This window comes from Bombyx mandarina, chromosome 06 (assembly GCF_030267445.1).
Source record: "Bombyx mandarina strain Sakado chromosome 06, ASM3026744v2".
Taxonomy (NCBI): Eukaryota; Metazoa; Arthropoda; class Insecta; order Lepidoptera; family Bombycidae; genus Bombyx; species Bombyx mandarina.
Window position 1 is genome coordinate 823,597 of NC_143213.1, and position 20,027 is coordinate 843,623.

Genomic DNA, 20,027 nt, shown 5'->3' on the forward strand with positions numbered 1-20,027 from the left:
CACTGTGTTTTATTTCTAGTAATTTCTATGTCCTCGCCTGTTTTATGACTGGATACATCAAATGTCTTGACTGATTTAACAGAAAGCATTTCATTGTTCTAGAAGTTCAGCTAAGTTTAGGCTGGTTACTGAGGCCCATAGACATCACCCTAATACTGGCGCACGTGAGTGGGAGTCTGGTGTATTGTGTAATCATTCATCCGACCGAGACGCATATTTGCATTATAAATTTCCTTGTACAGACATCGAATTATTGAGTTAGGGAATATTCTTTAAATATTCTGGTGAATAAAAAATGATATATTAATCCTTTGAACGCCAACCGTCGATAGATCGATTCTCTATTAAGATATAAAGTGCGGAGCGCCGTAATACCGACTTAGCGTAGTTTGATCGTAAATGTTAGGTATCGATCTGTACGGACGTGTCTTAGCCTGCGCATTTTTATCATTTTTAATAAGTTCAGAATAAACAACCACTTAAAATTATTTTGCTGTGAACATAACATTAATTTTTGTTTTATTATAAGTTATAGTTTTTATAAGACTAAAGGGTTTTAAAAAATCCGCTAGGAATTTCTGCAAAATTAGTGTAAATAAGCTCATTACAAAAAAGGTTAAATGACAAAATTTTTTGGTGGATTCTGCGTTCATTCTTTGTCTCGGAAAATACATTTTTGTTGTACTATTCAGTTAAAATATGAGACCTAAATGACCTATGACTCTCTTATCAGTAAAGCCGAATTTGATAAAAAAGTGAGGATTGTTTATGACACAATTCCGTTATCTTTCTGTCCTGAATAACTAACTACTCTAACAAAGTTTTATTATAATACATTATAATGCAATTACGTAGAATTTCATTCGATTTACAAAGACTGAAAGATAGGTACGTATATGATTTAAAAACACCTTATGATTTTCCACAATAACACAACCATCAGACTCTTGCAGTGTGTGTTGTCTATGGTAGGCAGCGGCTTGGCTCTGCCCCTGGCATTGCTGAAGTCCATGGGCGACGGTAACCACTCACCATCAGGTGGGCCGTATGCTCGTCTGCCTACAAGGGCAATAAAAAAAAAAAACCAATGCCGCTCAAACGGCTCACAACATGAATGACGCACGTTAAGAGGTGAACACTACAAACGAACTAGAAATTATTGGTTTGAACGCTCGAAACAATAGTGGTCCATTTGCGTCAAACTGCCAAGGTAAAAGAGTTTGATAAATAAGTGGGTGCATCACGAAGTGAACGAACGCCAGCGCGATGAAACAAAGGGCTTTTGAGCCGCTTTGTTATTTGCAATGAAAAAACGGATTCTTTTTGATAATCTTAAGCGGTCATCATGTTGGTTAGACCCTGGTTCAGAACTCAGGCAAGGCCCCAAATGAAAACTTACCCTGAAAAAAGTCTAGGTCACTGTTTGGTAGATTAGTGCCGTATACCTAATCTATTACAGCTTCTTACTAAATGGCTTCAGCATTACTGAGGATGTGTACTATGAGGAACTGGACACAATGATGGGGAAGGTCACTAATGTCCGGCCAGCCTTGGTTAATCGCTCGTCCCCGCTGCTCCTAAACGACAACAATCGACATCATACTGCACAACAGATGGTCTCTAAGCTACAAGAGCTAGAGTTGGTAGTTTGGCGTCATCCACCTTAGGTACTCAGCAGACCTTGCGCCGAAATACTTCTACTTTTTCCTAAGTTTGGAGAGCTAGTCTTTTATCTATAGGGTATATAAAAAGGAATTGTTGTTCATTAGTCTCGCTACTCGAGAACGGCTGGACCGATTTGGCTAATTTTGGTCTTGAATGATTTGTGAAAGTCCAGAGAAGGTTTAAAAGGTAGATAAATATGAAAAAGCTCGGAACTAAATAAAAATAACAATTTTGTTTTTCCTTTGATGTGTCGTCCATCGGACGGATTCCTTTTGTTTGTTTTAAGTTTACTTTATACAAAAGTTTAGGTCTTTTATTTATCGATTGAGGCACTACGAAGTCTGTCGGGTCAGCTAGTCAGGGATAAAAATTTAATATTCGAGAGGCAGTACAAAATCCCTTTGAAGAGTTTGTTGGCTCCCGTACGCCTAGTTTCTTCAAGAAGAGCATTTACCAATACGCTGGCAGAGATGCTGCGATACCACGGGTGCATATTTTGATTAATAGAAATAAAAAATATCGATAAAACAAAATACTTTAACTTTCTTTATACTAAACGACAATGTCGTCAGTAGCGGCTTAATATATTAAATCTTATTTGTAGGTATAAGGCACTTATAGTATTCTATGAACTGGAACATACAATTGCACCGCGGCAGTAATAGACTGGATGATGATAGATATCTTCTCAACACGAACGTCGAGCGATAGATATTAATAGAAGTATCACTTTATTAAGATTTAAAAAACAATACAAACGTATAACTTGATTATTTTAATTACAGTAGGGTTATCGCGTCAGTTACTCTTTCCAAAATAATCGTGGTATGTACTTAAATGTATATCATATTTAATTTTATCAAATATAATAATAATATACGAATAGATGTGGTTTGCTACAATTTGTTTCAATCCCACGTATTTTTAACCGACTTAAAAAACTGGACTACTATCAACTGGACTATATTTTTTTGTGTAATATGCTCGGATTTTTTTTCTAGGTGAACCAATTTTCATTTTTTATTTTAAAACTAGTGCGTTTCACGTTGTTCCAATAAAATTTTATAAATATCTCGTCAGTCGCTTTTGTGTTATCCTCAATAATGCGTTTTTACATATGCACTTTGACAATAAAAATCATCAATGTAATAATAATCAAACCTGCAAAAGTATAATTTGCGTAATTACTGATGGTAGGACCTCTTGTAAGTCCGCACGGGTAGGCACCACCACCCCGTCTATTTCTGCCGTGAAGCAGTAATGCGTTTCGGTTTGAAGGGTGGGATACTAGCCGTTGTAACTATACTAAGACCTTAGAACTTATATCTCAAGGTGGGTGGCGTATTTACGTTGTAGATGTCTATGGGCTCCAGTAACCACTTAACATAAGGTGGGCTGTGAGCTCGTCCACCCATCTAACCAATAAAAAATAAAAAAGATGATATTCTCATTTGATTTTTTTGAAGTCGGTTTTCTTTATTAAGTTTTGTATTATTTTTAATTACACGACTTTTAATAATTGTTTTCGGAAATGTTCCTGTTTCAAAACAAGAGTACTTATAATATTACTACTAGACGTGTACTTTTCGTTCTAATATTTAGATTTTCTAATAAATTCAGATTACATCCTTCTTAGTAAGTATCGTTTCGTAATTTTCTTAATCACAATGTCGCGGTAACGTTGCTGATACGAGCCCACAAATAATATTTCTACTAGGTATATAATAAATTCCTGACTGAGCCCTTGCTCGCCCAACTGTCTTGGTGAAACTGGAAAGGCTTTCGGGCCACCAGTAATCCCTCAAATATAAAAAATAGTAATAATAAACATTTTAACATTAACCAGTACTAAGTATCTCAGCTACTATGCATTCTAAAAATAACAGAGTCTTTTACTATGAATATTTTTTCTTAATTCAACATTCATTTCGAATTTGTTTCTTACTTGTCTTCTCGCTTCGATAACCGCTTACAAAGGAGGCTACAAATCAAATACTTTAGATGCACTAATAAAAAGTCAGCAATATGCATTTAATAAAACTTTAGTATGGAAATAAGTTTGAGAGAGTTTGTAGTTCTGACAGTAGACTGAAGGAGGATTGTGATTAAATGTGATTTGTGAGGCAGCAAGCTCAGTCGACCGCCGGCTTTCGACGCGATCGCCGCCTGTTTCACATAGAAACGAATCATCGGTAAGTAGATTATATTCAAAAATTTCTGAGTGACAAACTTGTCCAAAATAACCCTATCTACTTATATCTTAAATATTTTACAATTTCAGTCCTTCAGAATAAGTCGTAGATTTCATTGATCATTTTTTGATAAATTCGTTTTCATTCATTGAAAGTTTACCGTGTTATACAGTGTTACAGACTATCATTCAACGTAGATACCGAAGTTTTCAAAATTAATTCAATATGTATATGAACTTGGTCTAGAAATTGTAGCCTGAAAAACTTATGCAATAACGGAAATAATCAAACGGCTTTTTGAAACAAAAAAAAAAAGCTTTTCACTAAAGCTTGACCGATAAGCGTAGGTCGGTGATAAAATGTAATTTTTTTGTTATGCTTAGTTTGTCAAGGCTTGGGATTGAATATAACTAGAACTAGTTCGAAAACTTCAGACATTGCAACATAATGAAATTAAAATTGTAATGTGTATTTAACTAAAGACGATTTTGTTTGTTTGTTTCATCATTTGTTTTCACTGTTTAAGTCATAATGTTTCAAATTTCTATTTATAAATTCATGGGTGTACGAGGAGAGACAAAGGGTCGATGTGTTAGCGAACTAAATGAGCGAAATATTTACAAAACTGAAGAACAAAACTGGTTTAAAGGGATTTAGGAATGTGACCGCCATGTTTTTCTTTCTGATCTTTCTATTTTTTTTTTATGTTTAATTTTATATTTTATATTTACAAGAACTTTACGCACGTGTAAATTTTTTTAGCCAATAGGTAAATTAATATTCTGTTTTAAATAGCGTAAACTAGCAAACAAACTTCCAGTCCGCCTGGTAATAAGTGGTTGTCGAAGCTTATAGAGTACATAAGGTTAATGCTACTGGTAACCCACCTTGAGACATTGCATTGGATTGGAGTAACTGCTATCGTATTTATTGAACCAGAACACTATACCATCAGAATGTTTTATAGAAATTAGGGGAAGCTAAGTACGTAACTGTACTGAGACTTTAGAACTCATATCTCAAGGTGGGTGGCGGCATTTACGTTGTAGATTTCTATGGGCTTCGGTAACTAGTTAACACCATGTGAGATGTAAGCTCGTCCATACATCCTATGCAAAAAAAAAACGTAGTAGGTATGTACGGGAACAGCTAAACAGATACTATGTATTATCCTTGATCAAAGCCCACATCTGACCTGATATATGCCTTTCGGTATTCCCATTGTAACACTGGCTTAAATGTTTGCGATACCATTGACATAAAATGAGATCACCCGGTCTTACCAAAAATAATCATAAAATTAACTTGTGAGAAAAATAATTTTTCTGTTTTGTTTCATGAAGATTCGAATATATCCATGTGATATTAAGTGTCTACCAGAGCCCATGGTCATCACAGAGTGAACGAAGTAACAGTTGAAAGTATCAATAAAGGATAATTAAATTAGTTATTCAATCATTGACAATACTGTGGCATCACAATTATAAAAATGCATAAACAATGCGGAGTCGACATAAACACGTATCGGATATCTATTCAGCATAACAATTGTATCGAGTTGATTTCTCAGAAATTTTCGTAACGTTTTGTAATATCATAGTTTTGTAATAGTTTGGACGACTTTTGAAAAGAGCGATCTTATTTATTTACTAGATACATTTATAAAACTATATTCTGGCAAGGTTTCACAAAAAAAGTAAGTCTTAACCGACAGACACAGCCCACTGAGTTTCTCGCCGGATCTTCTCAGTGGGTCGCGTTTCCGATCCGGTGGTAGATTCTGCGAAGCACTGCTCTTGTTAGGGCCAGTGTTAATAACACTCGAGTTTGAGCCCCGTGAGCTCACCTAGGTGTTAGGGCGAAGCTGTAATAGCCTCTAAAGGCTGGTAGGTAGAAAAAAAAGGAATACTAACTGACGGTTTTTTTTAATAAGTCGATAATTACTTAGAGTCGGCTGCATGCTCGCTTTTACCACTCCCCGTAGAACTTTAACGGTAGGCAGCGGCTTGGCTCTGCTCCTGGCATTGATGAAGTTCATGGGCGACAGTAACCACTCACCATTAGGTGGGCCTTATGCTCGTCTGCCTACACGGGCAATTAAAAACTCTTACTCGCTTGCCCGTGTGTCCTGTGTGCTTAGTGCGAGTTTTCTAACGTTCTCGATCGCGTGGAAGTTAATTCAAATTTGTATGCAGTCGGAACGAGTTTCGAAGTCGTCGTGGCCTAAAAGATAAGACGTCCGGTGCAATAGTGTTGAAGCGATGTATCGGTGTTCGAATCCCGCAGGCGGGTACCAATTTTTCTAATAAAATACGTACTCAACAAATGTTCACGATTGACTTCCACGGTGAAGGAATAACATCGTGTAATAAAAGTGAAACCCGCAAAATTATAATTTGCGTAATTACTGGTGGTAGGACCTGTTGTGAGTCCGCGCGGGTAGGTACCACCGCCCTGCCTATTTCTGCCGTGAAGCAGTAATGCGTTTCGGTTTGAAGGGTGGGGCAGCCGTTGTAATTATACTGAGACCTTACAACTTATATCTCAAGGTGGGTGGCGCATTTACGTTGTAGATGTCTATGGGCTCCAGTAACCACTTAACATCAGGTGGGCTGTGAGCTCGTCCACCCATCTAAGCAATAAAAAAAAAAAAAAAAAGAACAGCGCCCCTAGTCACAAATACCATACAATACGTTCCAATACCATACAAAATAGTGTTAACTTTTACGCTATCGAGAACGTTAAAAAACTCGCACTAAGCACACTGGTGAAAAAGGGCCGCCGAGCCATTCGTAATTCCTCAGTACAATAAAGCGGATTGACCCATAAATTAATTTCGATTAGGTTTTCGTCATTTAAATTCATAATATCCCTCGTAATCCAAGCGTTTAATCATCTTAGCGTTAGAAACAATAACCAATCTAGGTAAGGGAGGTTAGTTGTGGTACCCACACCTCTCTTTCACCCTACGTCCTATATCCCTGACGAATATCCAAAGTTTCATGATGATCGTTTGAGTTTTTAAGGCAAGAAAACTCACTTTCGCATGTACCTATATTAAGTCAATTATAAAGTATTGGGTTTCTGATCTAAATTGTTAAAATATGGAGATATTTATAAAAACAAAAAATATAGACGATTCTTTGTTAGTTTTATGTATATTAGAGTACAGAGTGTAGTTTTATATATAGTACTATTTATTTATAGATTATATGGATAATGTTATGGCTTTGTAGTTTTATAGCTTTAAAACAAGTTGCTAGCGCGTACTTCTTGGAACAATCTTAATTATATGTATGTATGTATATACTGTGGGGTCTTATTAAGTGTGAAAAATTATACCACTCGTGAACATAGGTACGCGCTCATTCCCGAAACATACAACAACTATTACATGTATGATAGTGCTGAGTCATAGTTAACCTATTTGGATGATTTCAAAAAAACAAAAGATTATCGATTCGACTGTTTTTATATGTTGAAGTCACGTCCGAACTTCTTTCTAGGTGAACGAATTTTGAGCTGTTAGGTACTTCTCGTGTTATCTCATTTAAATTTAAACAAAATTTTACTGTGCTTTTTTAGTTTTCCTTAACTCGTTGAATAAATCTTATGTAATAACCTCTCTTGAACCTCTCATTGGAACGTCTGGGTCTACGGAGGGACTTCGGATCTCTCTGTGTTTTATACCGTACGGTCCATGGGGAATGCTCTGAGGAATTATTCAAGATGATCCCCTCATCACCTTTTTATCACCGCACCTAACGCCATCGGAGCAGAGTTTATCCATATTATCTGGAACCGCTGCGTTCATCGACAGTGCGTTTCCAAAGATCTTTTTTGCCACGTACCATCCGGCTTTAGAATGAACTCCCCTCCACGGTGTTTTCCGAACGCTATGACATATGCTTCTTCAAACGAGGCTTGCAGAGAGTACTTAATGCTAGGCAGCGGCTTGGCTCTGCCCCTGGCATTGCTGACGTCCATGAGCGACGGTGACCACTTACCATCAGGTGGGCCGTATGTTCGTCTGCCTACAAAGGCAATAAAAATAAAACCCAACGTAATACAAATTACCAAACCCAGCTTTATAATATTGTTAAGTAGTCATTTAAAAAAATCAAATAAGTAGTTTTATCTTTAAAACTAAAATACACAAAAATAATTGGCGTCGTAAAATTAAAATGGGTCATGATTCTGCGATTCGCTCTTTTGCTTCGATGAGAACGATTCGCGTGGACGGAAACCGCGCTATCGTCATCCGCAGATAACTGCTCGACCCCTTGTTGATTACAAAAAAAATACAGAGCTTAATGCGACCATTGAATAAAGTTATTTTTAATTTTTGTTTAGTTACACATGAAACCATTCGTCATAAAACTTTTAGTCATATATCTATCTGCGATTAAACATCCTTCACATACAAGGGTATTAAAACTATTCAATATTCCTATTACATTCACACACTCGTATTAGTTTATTTTAATTTGTTCCATCCCAGTATAAAAACTTTAATATCCATGCGAAATCGTCATCGAAAAAAAAAACATTAGGGATCGAATTTTTTTCTGCTTTAAGTGAACAAAACCGTATCCACAAATGAATAATTAATAAAATAATGTCTCTGCAAGCTGCAGTGCCACTTCATGAATATCAAAATCTTGGATTGCTCGGAACGATAATAGAATAATGTCAAAAACATTGTCACAGTTTCAATTCAATCAAATTCTTTAATTCTGGCAACATTTTTAGTTAACCCTACCCAGTCGGTTATCGCTATTTGATAGATAATAAAAGTTCAAAATTACAGTTTTTTTTTGTTGTTTAAATATTCCATAATCTTGAGACGGGGTTAAGAAATAAATTGGGCTACTTTGATAATGAATTCGGGTATCTGTTCGATGGCCTCTTAAAATAATTACGTATGCGTGTATCATTTGCTAGCTTAGGTAGGGTGGTGAGCTCACTTATGTCCATGGATTTGATACCGCATAATGTATCGCTTACACGAGCTCAAAGTTTATGTTGATAGACTAGATAGTCTGGCTAAAAGCAGAGCTCAAAGCGAGATTGCCTTCAGCCCTTCCATGTCCTCCGCTTAATTACAAGATAGGACCCTTACGGAAGTAGGGAAATAGGACAATTAACTGTATAAAATTTAATATGAGTAGTAACTCAGCCTAAATTGAATACCCGCATATTCTTGAAAGAAATATAATACTATTAACTATTAATAGTTATATTTAGAATTTGTTTTAGCACAATTTGTACAACGATGTGTAACATAATCAATTGATAAAAGAATCTCGTGTACACTTCTACGAATTAGGTCAATAGAAATTAATGCAAACACATTCATTAATTTAACTAATCAAGATCAAAACACATCCAATTTGCTTGATTTTTATAGCACTGTCAACGTATCTTAAAACACACATCCATGTCGAATTCATTAAAATAGTATAGAGCAGATTCAGTCCCTACTCAAACTACACTGTAGGTCATACTACTTTATTGCAGTCAGTACAATTGGAAGACTTTTTTAACGAGCATAACTGCAAATTTATACATATAAAATAGATTCCGACATCTTCTAATCTATATACCATGTTAAACGATCTCAAACAGTAGGTATATAGAGACTACAAAGATCTTTATACATATATTTGTGTAAGCTGCTCTCCAGAACGCCTAAAGTAGGTCAGTGCAGTGTTGCCGTAATGCATAAAATTATTTATTTACCAATTGTACCTGTCAAACGAGGTCAATATACCGATGACGTTATTCCTGGCCTATATAATACTGTATCATAATTGAGGTTATGGTATACTCCGGTCACTTGTGAATGATTCACTAAACAAGCTATTCATCCTAGATCATGATATATGACACCTTTCATTAAAGGAATCTTTGATTCGAGTCACATCTTTTTTATTGTCTAGATGTGTGGACGAGCTCACAGCCCTTCTGGTGTTAAGTGGTTACTGGAGCCTATAAACATCTGCAACGTAAATGCGCCACTCACTTTGAGATATGCGTTCTAAGGTCTCAGCATAGTTAAAACGGCTGCCCCAAATCTTCAAACCGAAACGCATTACTGCTTCACGACAAAAATGGCAGGGTGGTGGTACCTACCCGTGCGGACTCACAAGAGGTCCTACCAACAGTAATTACGCAAATTATAATTTTGCGAGTTTAATTTTTATTACACGTTGTTATTCCTTCACCGTGGAAGTCAATCGTGAATATTTGTCAAGCACGTATTTCATTAAAAAAATCGGTACCTGCCGGTGGGATTCGAACACCGGTGCATCACTAGATACGAATGCAATGTACGTCTTGTCCTTTAGGCCACGACGACTTCATTATCGTACATTACCGACACATACAATAATATTGTAAATCATATTTAGCTGAAATTGAGTTACGTTACATATTCCTTACATCTGTCGTATTACATTTTTGTGCTGATTTTTCTAATGCCATGCATGGGTTTTACGGCTGCTTCCGTGTATGTAGCGATCAGACTGTGGGCTGTGGATACAAAGTGATTGGTTGATGATCATTGATGGTCTTCCGATACTGCGAACCGAATTGTAAACAGTCGATGTCGCCAAAAACACGTAATTTCGCATTCTCTCGATCCACTAACGGTGATTTTAGGTACCTCTAGCACCGGTCATCGTTACAAATAAATCGAACATACCACCCTGCCAAAAGGCCTCTAAGGCCTTTTCAAATAGGCTTATGTAAAATAAATTCTTACTCATTAGATATTGGTAAAGGACATAGTTTTGTTACAGTTCTTTTAGCAATAGAACTACCGCTTTTCATACTATATACTCTTGTCAGGCCATCGTCTCCCGGATATGACCCATCACTGTTTATTTTGGATATTACAAAAGTAACATGTCCATTAATTTTTTTATCCGTTTGTCAATCGATTTACTTTTTTTTAATGATTAGAAGCTATTGATGAGATTTATCTATAAAACGTATAACTTATAAATGTAAAAACTCTTCTAAATTTAATGTACGTGCTAAATGTAGGTACTCTTCATCCATATACATAGGTAATTGACGCTACTCGACGAGATGTCAGTAAGAATTGAAAGAATTATTGCGCAGCTTTGTCATGAGAGCGGTGATGTAATCTACATTGAAAACATTTTCATTAAACTTCACTGCATTATTTACACCATTATAAGTAGGTATTTAAGGGAACGCATATTTTACATCGAAACAATTGACGCACTGATGTTATGTGATGTTAAGGGCACTTTTCAATTTTTTCTAAACAGCACCACTGTACTTCGCAGACCTTAATGGATACTCAAATAATGTCACTCTTTCACTAGACTTTGAAAGACCGCAACCTCCTATTCGCATCAAAAAAGTCGCCATTATGGATCGGCCAACACGCATTATCATTATCATCATCATTATCAGCCCACAGATCAGTTGACCCAGACAGATTAGTCGTTTTAAATGTTTTCAATATGCTAGGCAGCGTCACGGCCACCCATTGTTATAGAGTTTCCGGAGCTCGGATATCATATTCCACACCCAACCCTATTTCAAGACATGAGGTTCGAGCGATAATAACATTGTATAATGACAGTCCCACCCTTAAATCATGAATTATAATGAGCGCTTACGTTAGAAACAGGCAGGGTGGTGGCTACAAAACACCCCGACACACGCGGCTAGACCACACCCTTCGTAACTTAGGAATTAGGTAAAGGATTAGAACAAATTAATGTGGACGTGTTGAGTCTGACGTATCATTGCGGGTCATATTGAATAATATCCTGAAACGATGATGACATACAGCTTATCGCCTCATACGACAATATGCATGGCGTTCTATTTACGTGAACATCCCGTTTCCTACTCATAAGTTAATGTTGATCTTTTATTTATTGCTTAGATGAATGGACAAGCTCACGGCCCACCTGGTGTTAAGCTGGTTACCGGAGCCCATAGATATCTACAACGTAAATGCCACCACGCACCTTGAGATATGAGGTCTATAACACAACAGGCTGTCGCACCTTTCAAACCGAAACGCATTACTGCTTCACGGCGGAAATAGGCAAGGCGGTGGTACCAACCCGTGCGGACTCACAAGACGTCCTACCACCACTAAAGATGATTATCATCATCACATCAAGAATTAATTCATAATAATATAGTGTTTTAATGTTATTAGGAAATGTGTATGTTCGTTTGTGTTTCAATTATATGTATGATTAGATCAGTTTCGCAGAGTTTGAAAGCTTCAGCAGATGTCTGTATGAGATCATACAAGGCTTGTATAAACGCTTGCCAAATGTTTTAGTTTGTAATCTGATTTGCTATGACTTAGCTTATTCATTCAATTTATATTTTTCTGTAGGTCGACTATTACGGAACGCACTGGAAAAAGTTTATAAAAATAAAGTATTTAACACTGATTTTCTATTCACGCAGCATTTGTAATCAGTTTACGTTGGATGCTAAATTGTTTTCTTTTTGAACATCATACATTTCTTCCAAAAGTTTTATTTTGTGTTCTCATAGAATCCAAATAGTCACAGTATTTTTTATGTAAGACGAGGATAGACTAGAATAGATGAGTATCGGTAATCGTGATCGGAATAGTTTAAATTGTCCGTTTTACAAATCCAAAGAATAAATCACCAAAGCTATGAATGAACCAAAGATAGCAAGGATAGTAGAACGTTAAAATAATTATTGATAAATGAGGAAAACGAAAGAGCTTTGCACTTTATCAGGGCGCTTTTACCAGTGTCATTGACACACCGAACGACAATCAGCATAATACTATTACTCATTTGTTTCTTAATAATAATTTAACTTGTGGGTGTAGGGTAATAAATGGATGTATGTATGTCTGTACGTTGGTGTGCGCTCATCCACAATGTTTCTAAGAAATCGCGCATATGGTATTCGGTGAAAAATTACCTTGTTAAGTATGAAATTACCGGTACAAGCGCTGGTCTAAAACAAACATATCCCTTAAATTGAAGCGTTCCGAGGATATTTAGTTTATACGACTTATCATCATAGTAGGTTACTCTTGGCCTCTACTAAAGTCGTGGTCATGTGAAATCCTTGTTTAAAAGTTATTTCAGTCATTTAAAGTCATGAATGTGACTTATAACTAACATTTGTAGCTGAGGAGAACAAATCACGCACAGACATCCGACCTAGTAGACTGTCATACATACTTATATACGTTTAAATATATACATATATAGATAATAAACACCCAGACGAATATTTGGCTGAAGTGGAAATCGAACCTACGGCCCTCGACGCAACAATTAGTGTCGCTAACTATTGTACTACCGAGTCAGTCAGTTTATAGTTAAACCATAATTTTCCTTTGAGTACTATTTTACGAAAGCGCCCGCTCTAACAATATAGAACGTATATTTAGGTCTGGTGTAATCGGGACACACGTTCCGTGCGTTTGGAGCCTCGTAAAATGTAACTTTACGACTCACTAGCCGCCGGAGTCAGGATGTTGTCTAAAATACGTCTGTGAACAAAAATAATGAATATGGATTCATCATCATAGCGTCCACAATTAAACAGAAGGCTCCGCGGTTCATAAATATGTTTAATTATAACGATCTTATGGTAAAGTCTAGTGATTATTGTTTTCAGTTTATCAACTACCTGTGTCTCGTATGAATATTTTATTGTTTATGCTCATCGATGATAAGGGTTTTATTAATTTAATTTGTCCTGGACCTTTGTACCTTTTGTACCTCACCTTTGTACCTTTGTACCTGATTTCATCTGCGTTTTCAATATTGAAACCATTTAAAGTATTCAGCAGGCAATCCGGTCACCGTCCTCGTCGAACCCATCGCTTGTGACGAAAGGCTCGACGAGCGAATTAGCCCACAGACACAGCCCATTGAGTTTCTCGCCGGATTTTCTCAGGGGGTCGCGTTTCCGATCCGGTGGTAGATTCTGCGAAGCATTGCTCTGTTAGCAACACTCCGGTTAGAGCCCCGTGAGTTCACCTACACGTCAAGGAGAAGCTGAAATAGCCTCTCAAGGCTATCAGCATAGGTTGGGAAAAAAAGAAGCAGGCAATTGTATCTATAGCACAGAGTACAGTTGTACAGATTTGTTGAAAGTTCATTAAGAACGTGTAGGGAGGGAGTACTGGACCACCGAAGCAGTTTCCACTGGCCCTACTTAATACGAATCTCACTGATTGATCTTGCATTGTTGCAGAAAGGCAAGATGAAGGGTCTTCTTGCGTTGGCCCTCGTGATCGCGGTTATTTGCACCGTCGACGCTAGTGTAAGTATTTAATTAAATTTGGTATTTCCAGTAAATTTAGGTTTTCCGATCAGCCTTCCTAATTCAAGTTTAATACGTTGGCTTTAAAAATCCTTTCTAAGTTATTACCATAGAGGGGATTCTCAATAGCTTGGCTCGGTAGACAGTGGCTTGGTTTTGCCCCTAGCATTGCTGACAATCACGAATAACGGTGATCACGCACCGTCAGATGAAGCCGATAATTCGTTGGTCTACAAAGATATTATATTTTTAATAGCAAAGCCTACTGGTGGTAGGACCTCTTGTGAGTGCGCACGGGTAGGTACCACCGCCCTACCTATTTCTGCCGTGAAGCAGTAATGCGTTTCGGTTCGAAGGGTGAGGCAGCCGTTGTAACTATATTGAGACCTTAGAACTTATATCTCAAGGTGGGTGGCGCGTTTACGTTGTAGATGTTTATGGGCTCCAGTAACCACTTAACATCAGGTGGGCTGTGAGCTAGTCCACCCATCAAAACAATAAATAAAAAAATTAATTCTGAACTAGCAAAAGAACAACAGTGACTTAGTCGTTTTGCAAATGTCACAATTGATAATGGTTCCTTTGCGTGGTTGTATTTCAGCGGATGCGGCGTAGGCACCGCAGGATCCGCACCACGACTACTGAACGTCCAACGTCGGAGCAGCTCGGCCGCGGGGACATCTCGGAGGCTGAACACATCGAGCACGGAATGTCTGAGAGCTTGGACGAGAAACGATACCATGTTTGTTTGCTTATATTTTACTGTAACATATTTCACCCGAAAAACATTGTCATGTCCAATTATACTACTTTTTAAGGATCTCATTTGGACCATTACGGATATTTTTAGACAAGAAATAGCCGAATAGGACTAGTAGTTAAAATGGTCCGAATACAAATGAACAGCATTTGATTTAATTATATAGCTTTTCGCGTGCTTTCAAGGCGACTGTCAACATAATAAACCACCCCATCTTGGTTTCGTGTCTGTTGTCTCTAAAGTTAGGGACTTTATTGATCATTGGCCTTCATTGTAATATGGCACTTAAAGAAGTTTGAAAGACTGATTTGACTTCTGAGGTAATCCAGACTGCGGTAGTATGTATCTCCCTCGTTTATCTAATATTTCGTGACAAGCTATATTTCAAATTGAAGAGTAACATAGAACGTATACTAGTATAAGGACAAAGGAGTTAATTTAGAATTTTTGAACACAGGAGGCAGAAATAGCCAGAGTTAACAACCTCCTCAACGAGGTCTCGAATGAAGAGGATGAAGACGAAGAAATCAACATGGAAGGTGATATTAAAACTTGATTTGGTTGAAAAACACTTTTATCTTTTCGATACGCGGACCCGGATCTGAGATTCTATGTGCTGAGCCAATCCTGCGATGCTCTTGTAGATGCCAAAATTCTTTTATCTCCAGGGGAAAATATTTTCTTCGAGAATAAATTCTGAATAGTATATGAGTATTTTAATAATCTGAGAATCTACCCTCTGGCTATAGCTGTTACTATTTAAAACATACCTGTGTTTTTTTGTACCTTGCAAGGGAATTATCACTCATATTCTTTTCAGACCCTTGCCTGAAAGTCCACTGCAGCGCAGGACGTGTCTGCGAAATCAACGAGCACGGAGACGCCATGTGTAACTGCATCAAGGACTGTCCCTACGAGACAGACTCCAGACGCATGGTTAGACCACTCAGCCAATCGCGACAAAACTCAATTGATATCTGTTCATATTAGTCTTAACGTCTTTATTTATTGGTAATCTACATTTAAATAGGCAAAGATGAAACAGATAAGTAGATTTTTTTACTCTAATTAAAACTACTTTACAGTTCAATAAATTTTTGCTTTTACTTTTACGATTCGCGAATACCGTAAAAAGTTTTTTCTTTCTACTATATTTATCAAGCGATTTTTTTTATTATTATCTATGGACGAAGTTTAGGATTATCAATAAAAAATTAGAACTAATATATTTTTTTGTGTCAATAAAAAGCAAAATAGAAGACGTAACATATAAAGTAAATCTAAATCTTGAGGAGTCGGAAGTGTCTTGAAGAATCTAAGTCCATTCCGTGAACACCAATTGAGGCTAAGCTTACCATAGTTAGTACGGGGGCAATTAGGTTTGAATTTACATGAATTTGAATTTGACTAAGCAAAAAAAAAAATCCGCGCAAAAATAATGTTTACAAAGCTATCTGTTATTCAGATGGATAGGTCGGTTTTGCATAAAAATTTATTATATTTAAAATTATATACTAATATACGTCATATTAGCTTGAATATAAAAAATTATGGGTTAGGCCACTTTTGCGCTGATGGCCTCAATTATAAAAATTGTTATTATTAACCTAATTTTTTTTTTTTAATTCTCTGTCCGTGTGATAATCTGGTAACATAGCATTATAATTATATACTCAGGTGTGCACAAACTTCAACGAAACCTGGCAATCGGATTGCGAAGTATACCGCCAGCGATGCTTATGCCTCGACAACTCGGATCAGTGCCGTGGCCCGCAATACCACCACGTTCAAATCGAGTATTACGGAACGTGCCGAGAAATGCCGGACTGCACTGAAAGCGAGATGTCTGACTTCCCCCGTCGCATGCGGGACTGGCTTTTCAACATCATGCGCGACATGGCTGAACGTAGAGAGCTGACCCCTCATTACCTGAAGATGGAGCGGGAGGCGGAATCAAACCTCACGCGTCGTTGGGCCAATGCCGCTATATGGAAATGGTGCGATCTGGACGCTCAGACCAATGATAGGTAATATAGAAATTTCGTTTCAAATTTGATTTTGTCTAATTACGACGTGAATTCCCTACCCTGAAGCATGAGTTGGAAACAAAACACACGCGGATAAATAGGTAGAATGGTAATAGCCATCCACCCAAGCTTTCTGTAAAGTATACCAAATTAATTCACGATATCGAAGATGGTGTTAGTGCAAGCTAGCTATACATAGCACAATAACATTAATTAAACGCGATCTTGAAATTAAAACAATTAAAAATATTTAATCAGCTTTGTTGGACCACATCCTTTGTATACGAGTGACAGTCGGCTGACGCGCGAGGTCAACGACCGTCGTTGCCATCTTTATATTGAGCCGTCTTCGCACCACAGTGTACCCACTTGTATGAAATAATATTATATTTACTTCAAATCCTTTTTGTTAAGCTCTAACGAAAAACCCTTTTGCGTTAAGAAAATTCTAAAATAAAAAACATGTAAATTGAACTCAAAATTACTTTTCCATTCATAATTCATTATTGTTCATTGCGTAACAGATTCGTGTCCCGTCACGAGCTGTTCCCCATTAGAGCTCCGCTGATGGCCCTAGAGCACTGCATCGCGCCATTCCTGGACCGCTGCGACGCTGACGACGACCACCGCGTCACTCTCGCCGAGTGGGGCAAGTGCCTCGAACTCGACGAGGTAAACTATTTTGTTATTTATTAATAACTAGCTGACCCGGCAGACTTCATAGTGCCTCAATCGATAAATAAAAGACCTAAACTTTTGTATAAAATAAATTTAAAACAAACAAAAGGAATCCGTCCGACAGGGGACACGTCAAAGGAAAAATAAAATTGTTAATTTTATTTAATTCCGAGCATTTTCCTATTTATCTAACTTTTAAACCTTCTCTGGACTTCCACAAATAATTCAAGACCAAAATTAGCCAAATCGGTCCAGCCGTTCTCGAGTTTTAGCAAGACTAACGAACAGCAATTCATTTTTATATAGATAGATAGATAGAATTAACAGGTATCTAAAGTGACTATCTGAGATTTGAACAAAAAAGAATCGTAATATGATGAAAGAAATAGAGAGAGATAAACCTAGGAAGTTCTTCGCTGAATCTACTGAGAAGATCCGGCGCGAAAATCTATGCTCAACATTGGCCGTTTTCCAATTACAGCACAAGAGCGCATTATGCGGCATAATGTTCAACTAAGCTTCAGCATAATTCGGTATTGTGCGTCACTGAGTCGCATTATGCTCTGTAATTAACCATTACTCGGTGACGCACAATGCCGAATTATGCTGAAGCTTAGTTGAGCATTATGCCGCATAATGCGCTCTTGTGTTGTAATTGGAAAACGGCCATTATGTCGATCTTAGAATAGAGTACATATCTTCGATAATTATTAAAAAAATGTGCAAATCTCACGCACGGCATGAGTGTAACCTTCACAAGTATTCTATCTCGTTCTCTCGTGGAGTAAATCTTTTAGATACCATTTTCGTCTCCGATTAATATTATATTACTACTTACTTAATATTATATTCAAAACATGGACGCCACAGAAATTTTGATGTTATAATTGGTTAATAAATATTTAAAATTGCCTTTTGAAGTTATAATTATTTAGGCGCGTTATGAAAATTGATGAGAGTGAAATTTTACGATGCGCGCGCACCGTGACAAAAAATTAACAGAAATGAAGTTGCCCACTAAATCGCTCATTACAATACGACCGACGTAACTTGGCGAGTCTGAATATAGCCGCAGGTGAACTTTCCGACACAGACCGTACAGAGAATTACCGAATTTATACGATGTCAAGAAAATGGATGGTCAATATGCGTGTTTGAGGATGTTGTTTAATCGATTTTTATTCAAATTCATTAAAATTTAAATAAAAAAAAAGAAATAAATTTAATAAAAATAAAGTATAACTTCTTATGCGCGTACATAAGTACACGCACCCGCTTTTTTTTTTTTAAATCCTCGTGAAATTTATGACCTTATCTATTAGCAGAATTTTGGAATTATTTACAAAAATTAAGCAGATTTTAGCAGAATTTATACAGGTAACTGGCATAATGTTCGATTTAAATCTGGTCACACTGTTAATATAGCTATTTCGTTCGATGATGTTTCAAATCACAATGGTGCTAAAGATGATATGAAGGCATTTTTTATTTCCTCAAAATGAACCTTATTCGAAAAAGGCAAAGAAGATCGATACAAAAAGCCAAACATATATCAACAATTAAAACAAAATTTTATTTTTCAGTTGGAAATGGAGGAGCGCTGCGACGATTTCAATGAAAACGCTGAACACTATTTGTAGTGCGCCAATGATGCTACAAGCCCCGCCATCTTACTTAACATAAATTAGATTACGATTAGAATTAACTAATTGCTTGTTAAAAAATAAAACACAATTTTAATAAACAAAATTAGACGTTACTATTTACTAAGATACTTTTCAGTCTTCATTTATGCGCAAAATATGATATTATACTCATAGGTACTAAAAGTACATTTTAACCTATTTTGTAGCAATGACTTAATAATCACTTTGTCCTTAGAATAAAATATAGTATAGTGAAAATTAAATGTGAAAATTTATTACAGCACAAGTTAAAAAAAAATTTAATCATTAAAATACTCACATGAAACAAATAATATAAGTTAAAAAAACATTTTTTTATGTTTGACATGCTAATAAAACACTTCGAAATTTAATTACTTCATTGCTATACGGCTAATGTTTTTAGTGATCTTCCGAACCAATTAGATGTTTTATGTTGTATGAACTTTATTAACCTATCAAAATATATTGTAAGATCCATAATTAGTGTTTTATTTTTACGAAGAATTTAATCGAGATTAACTTAACAAAAACGTAAGCAATTCGCTCACATCGAAGGGTCAGGCCAACAAAAAACTCGAATGTAGTAAAAAACATTACAAAAACGTACTCAGTCAGCAATCTCGTTGGCAGAGCAACTGAGAGTGTGTAAAAGTATCCAATTAGGTACCTAACTGGGAACAAATCACGCATGCTCATCCGGCCCAAATGAGGA

At 36.7% G+C, this 20,027-nt stretch overlaps 1 protein-coding gene across 1 annotated transcript; it reads left to right on the plus strand.

The window, feature by feature from the left end:
• The first annotated feature begins 3,709 nt into the window (after positions 1-3,709).
• Positions 3,710-19,795, plus strand: SPARC (secreted protein, acidic, cysteine-rich). Its single transcript, XM_028179393.2, has 8 exons — positions 3,710-3,857; positions 14,115-14,183; positions 14,785-14,925; positions 15,401-15,482; positions 15,764-15,879; positions 16,621-16,970; positions 17,495-17,642; positions 19,232-19,795. Exons 2-8 carry the CDS (start codon positions 14,124-14,126, stop codon positions 19,286-19,288), a joined length of 954 nt encoding a protein of 317 aa, XP_028035194.2. The 5' UTR covers positions 3,710-3,857; positions 14,115-14,123; the 3' UTR covers positions 19,289-19,795.
• Positions 19,796-20,027: the final 232 nt, after the last annotated feature.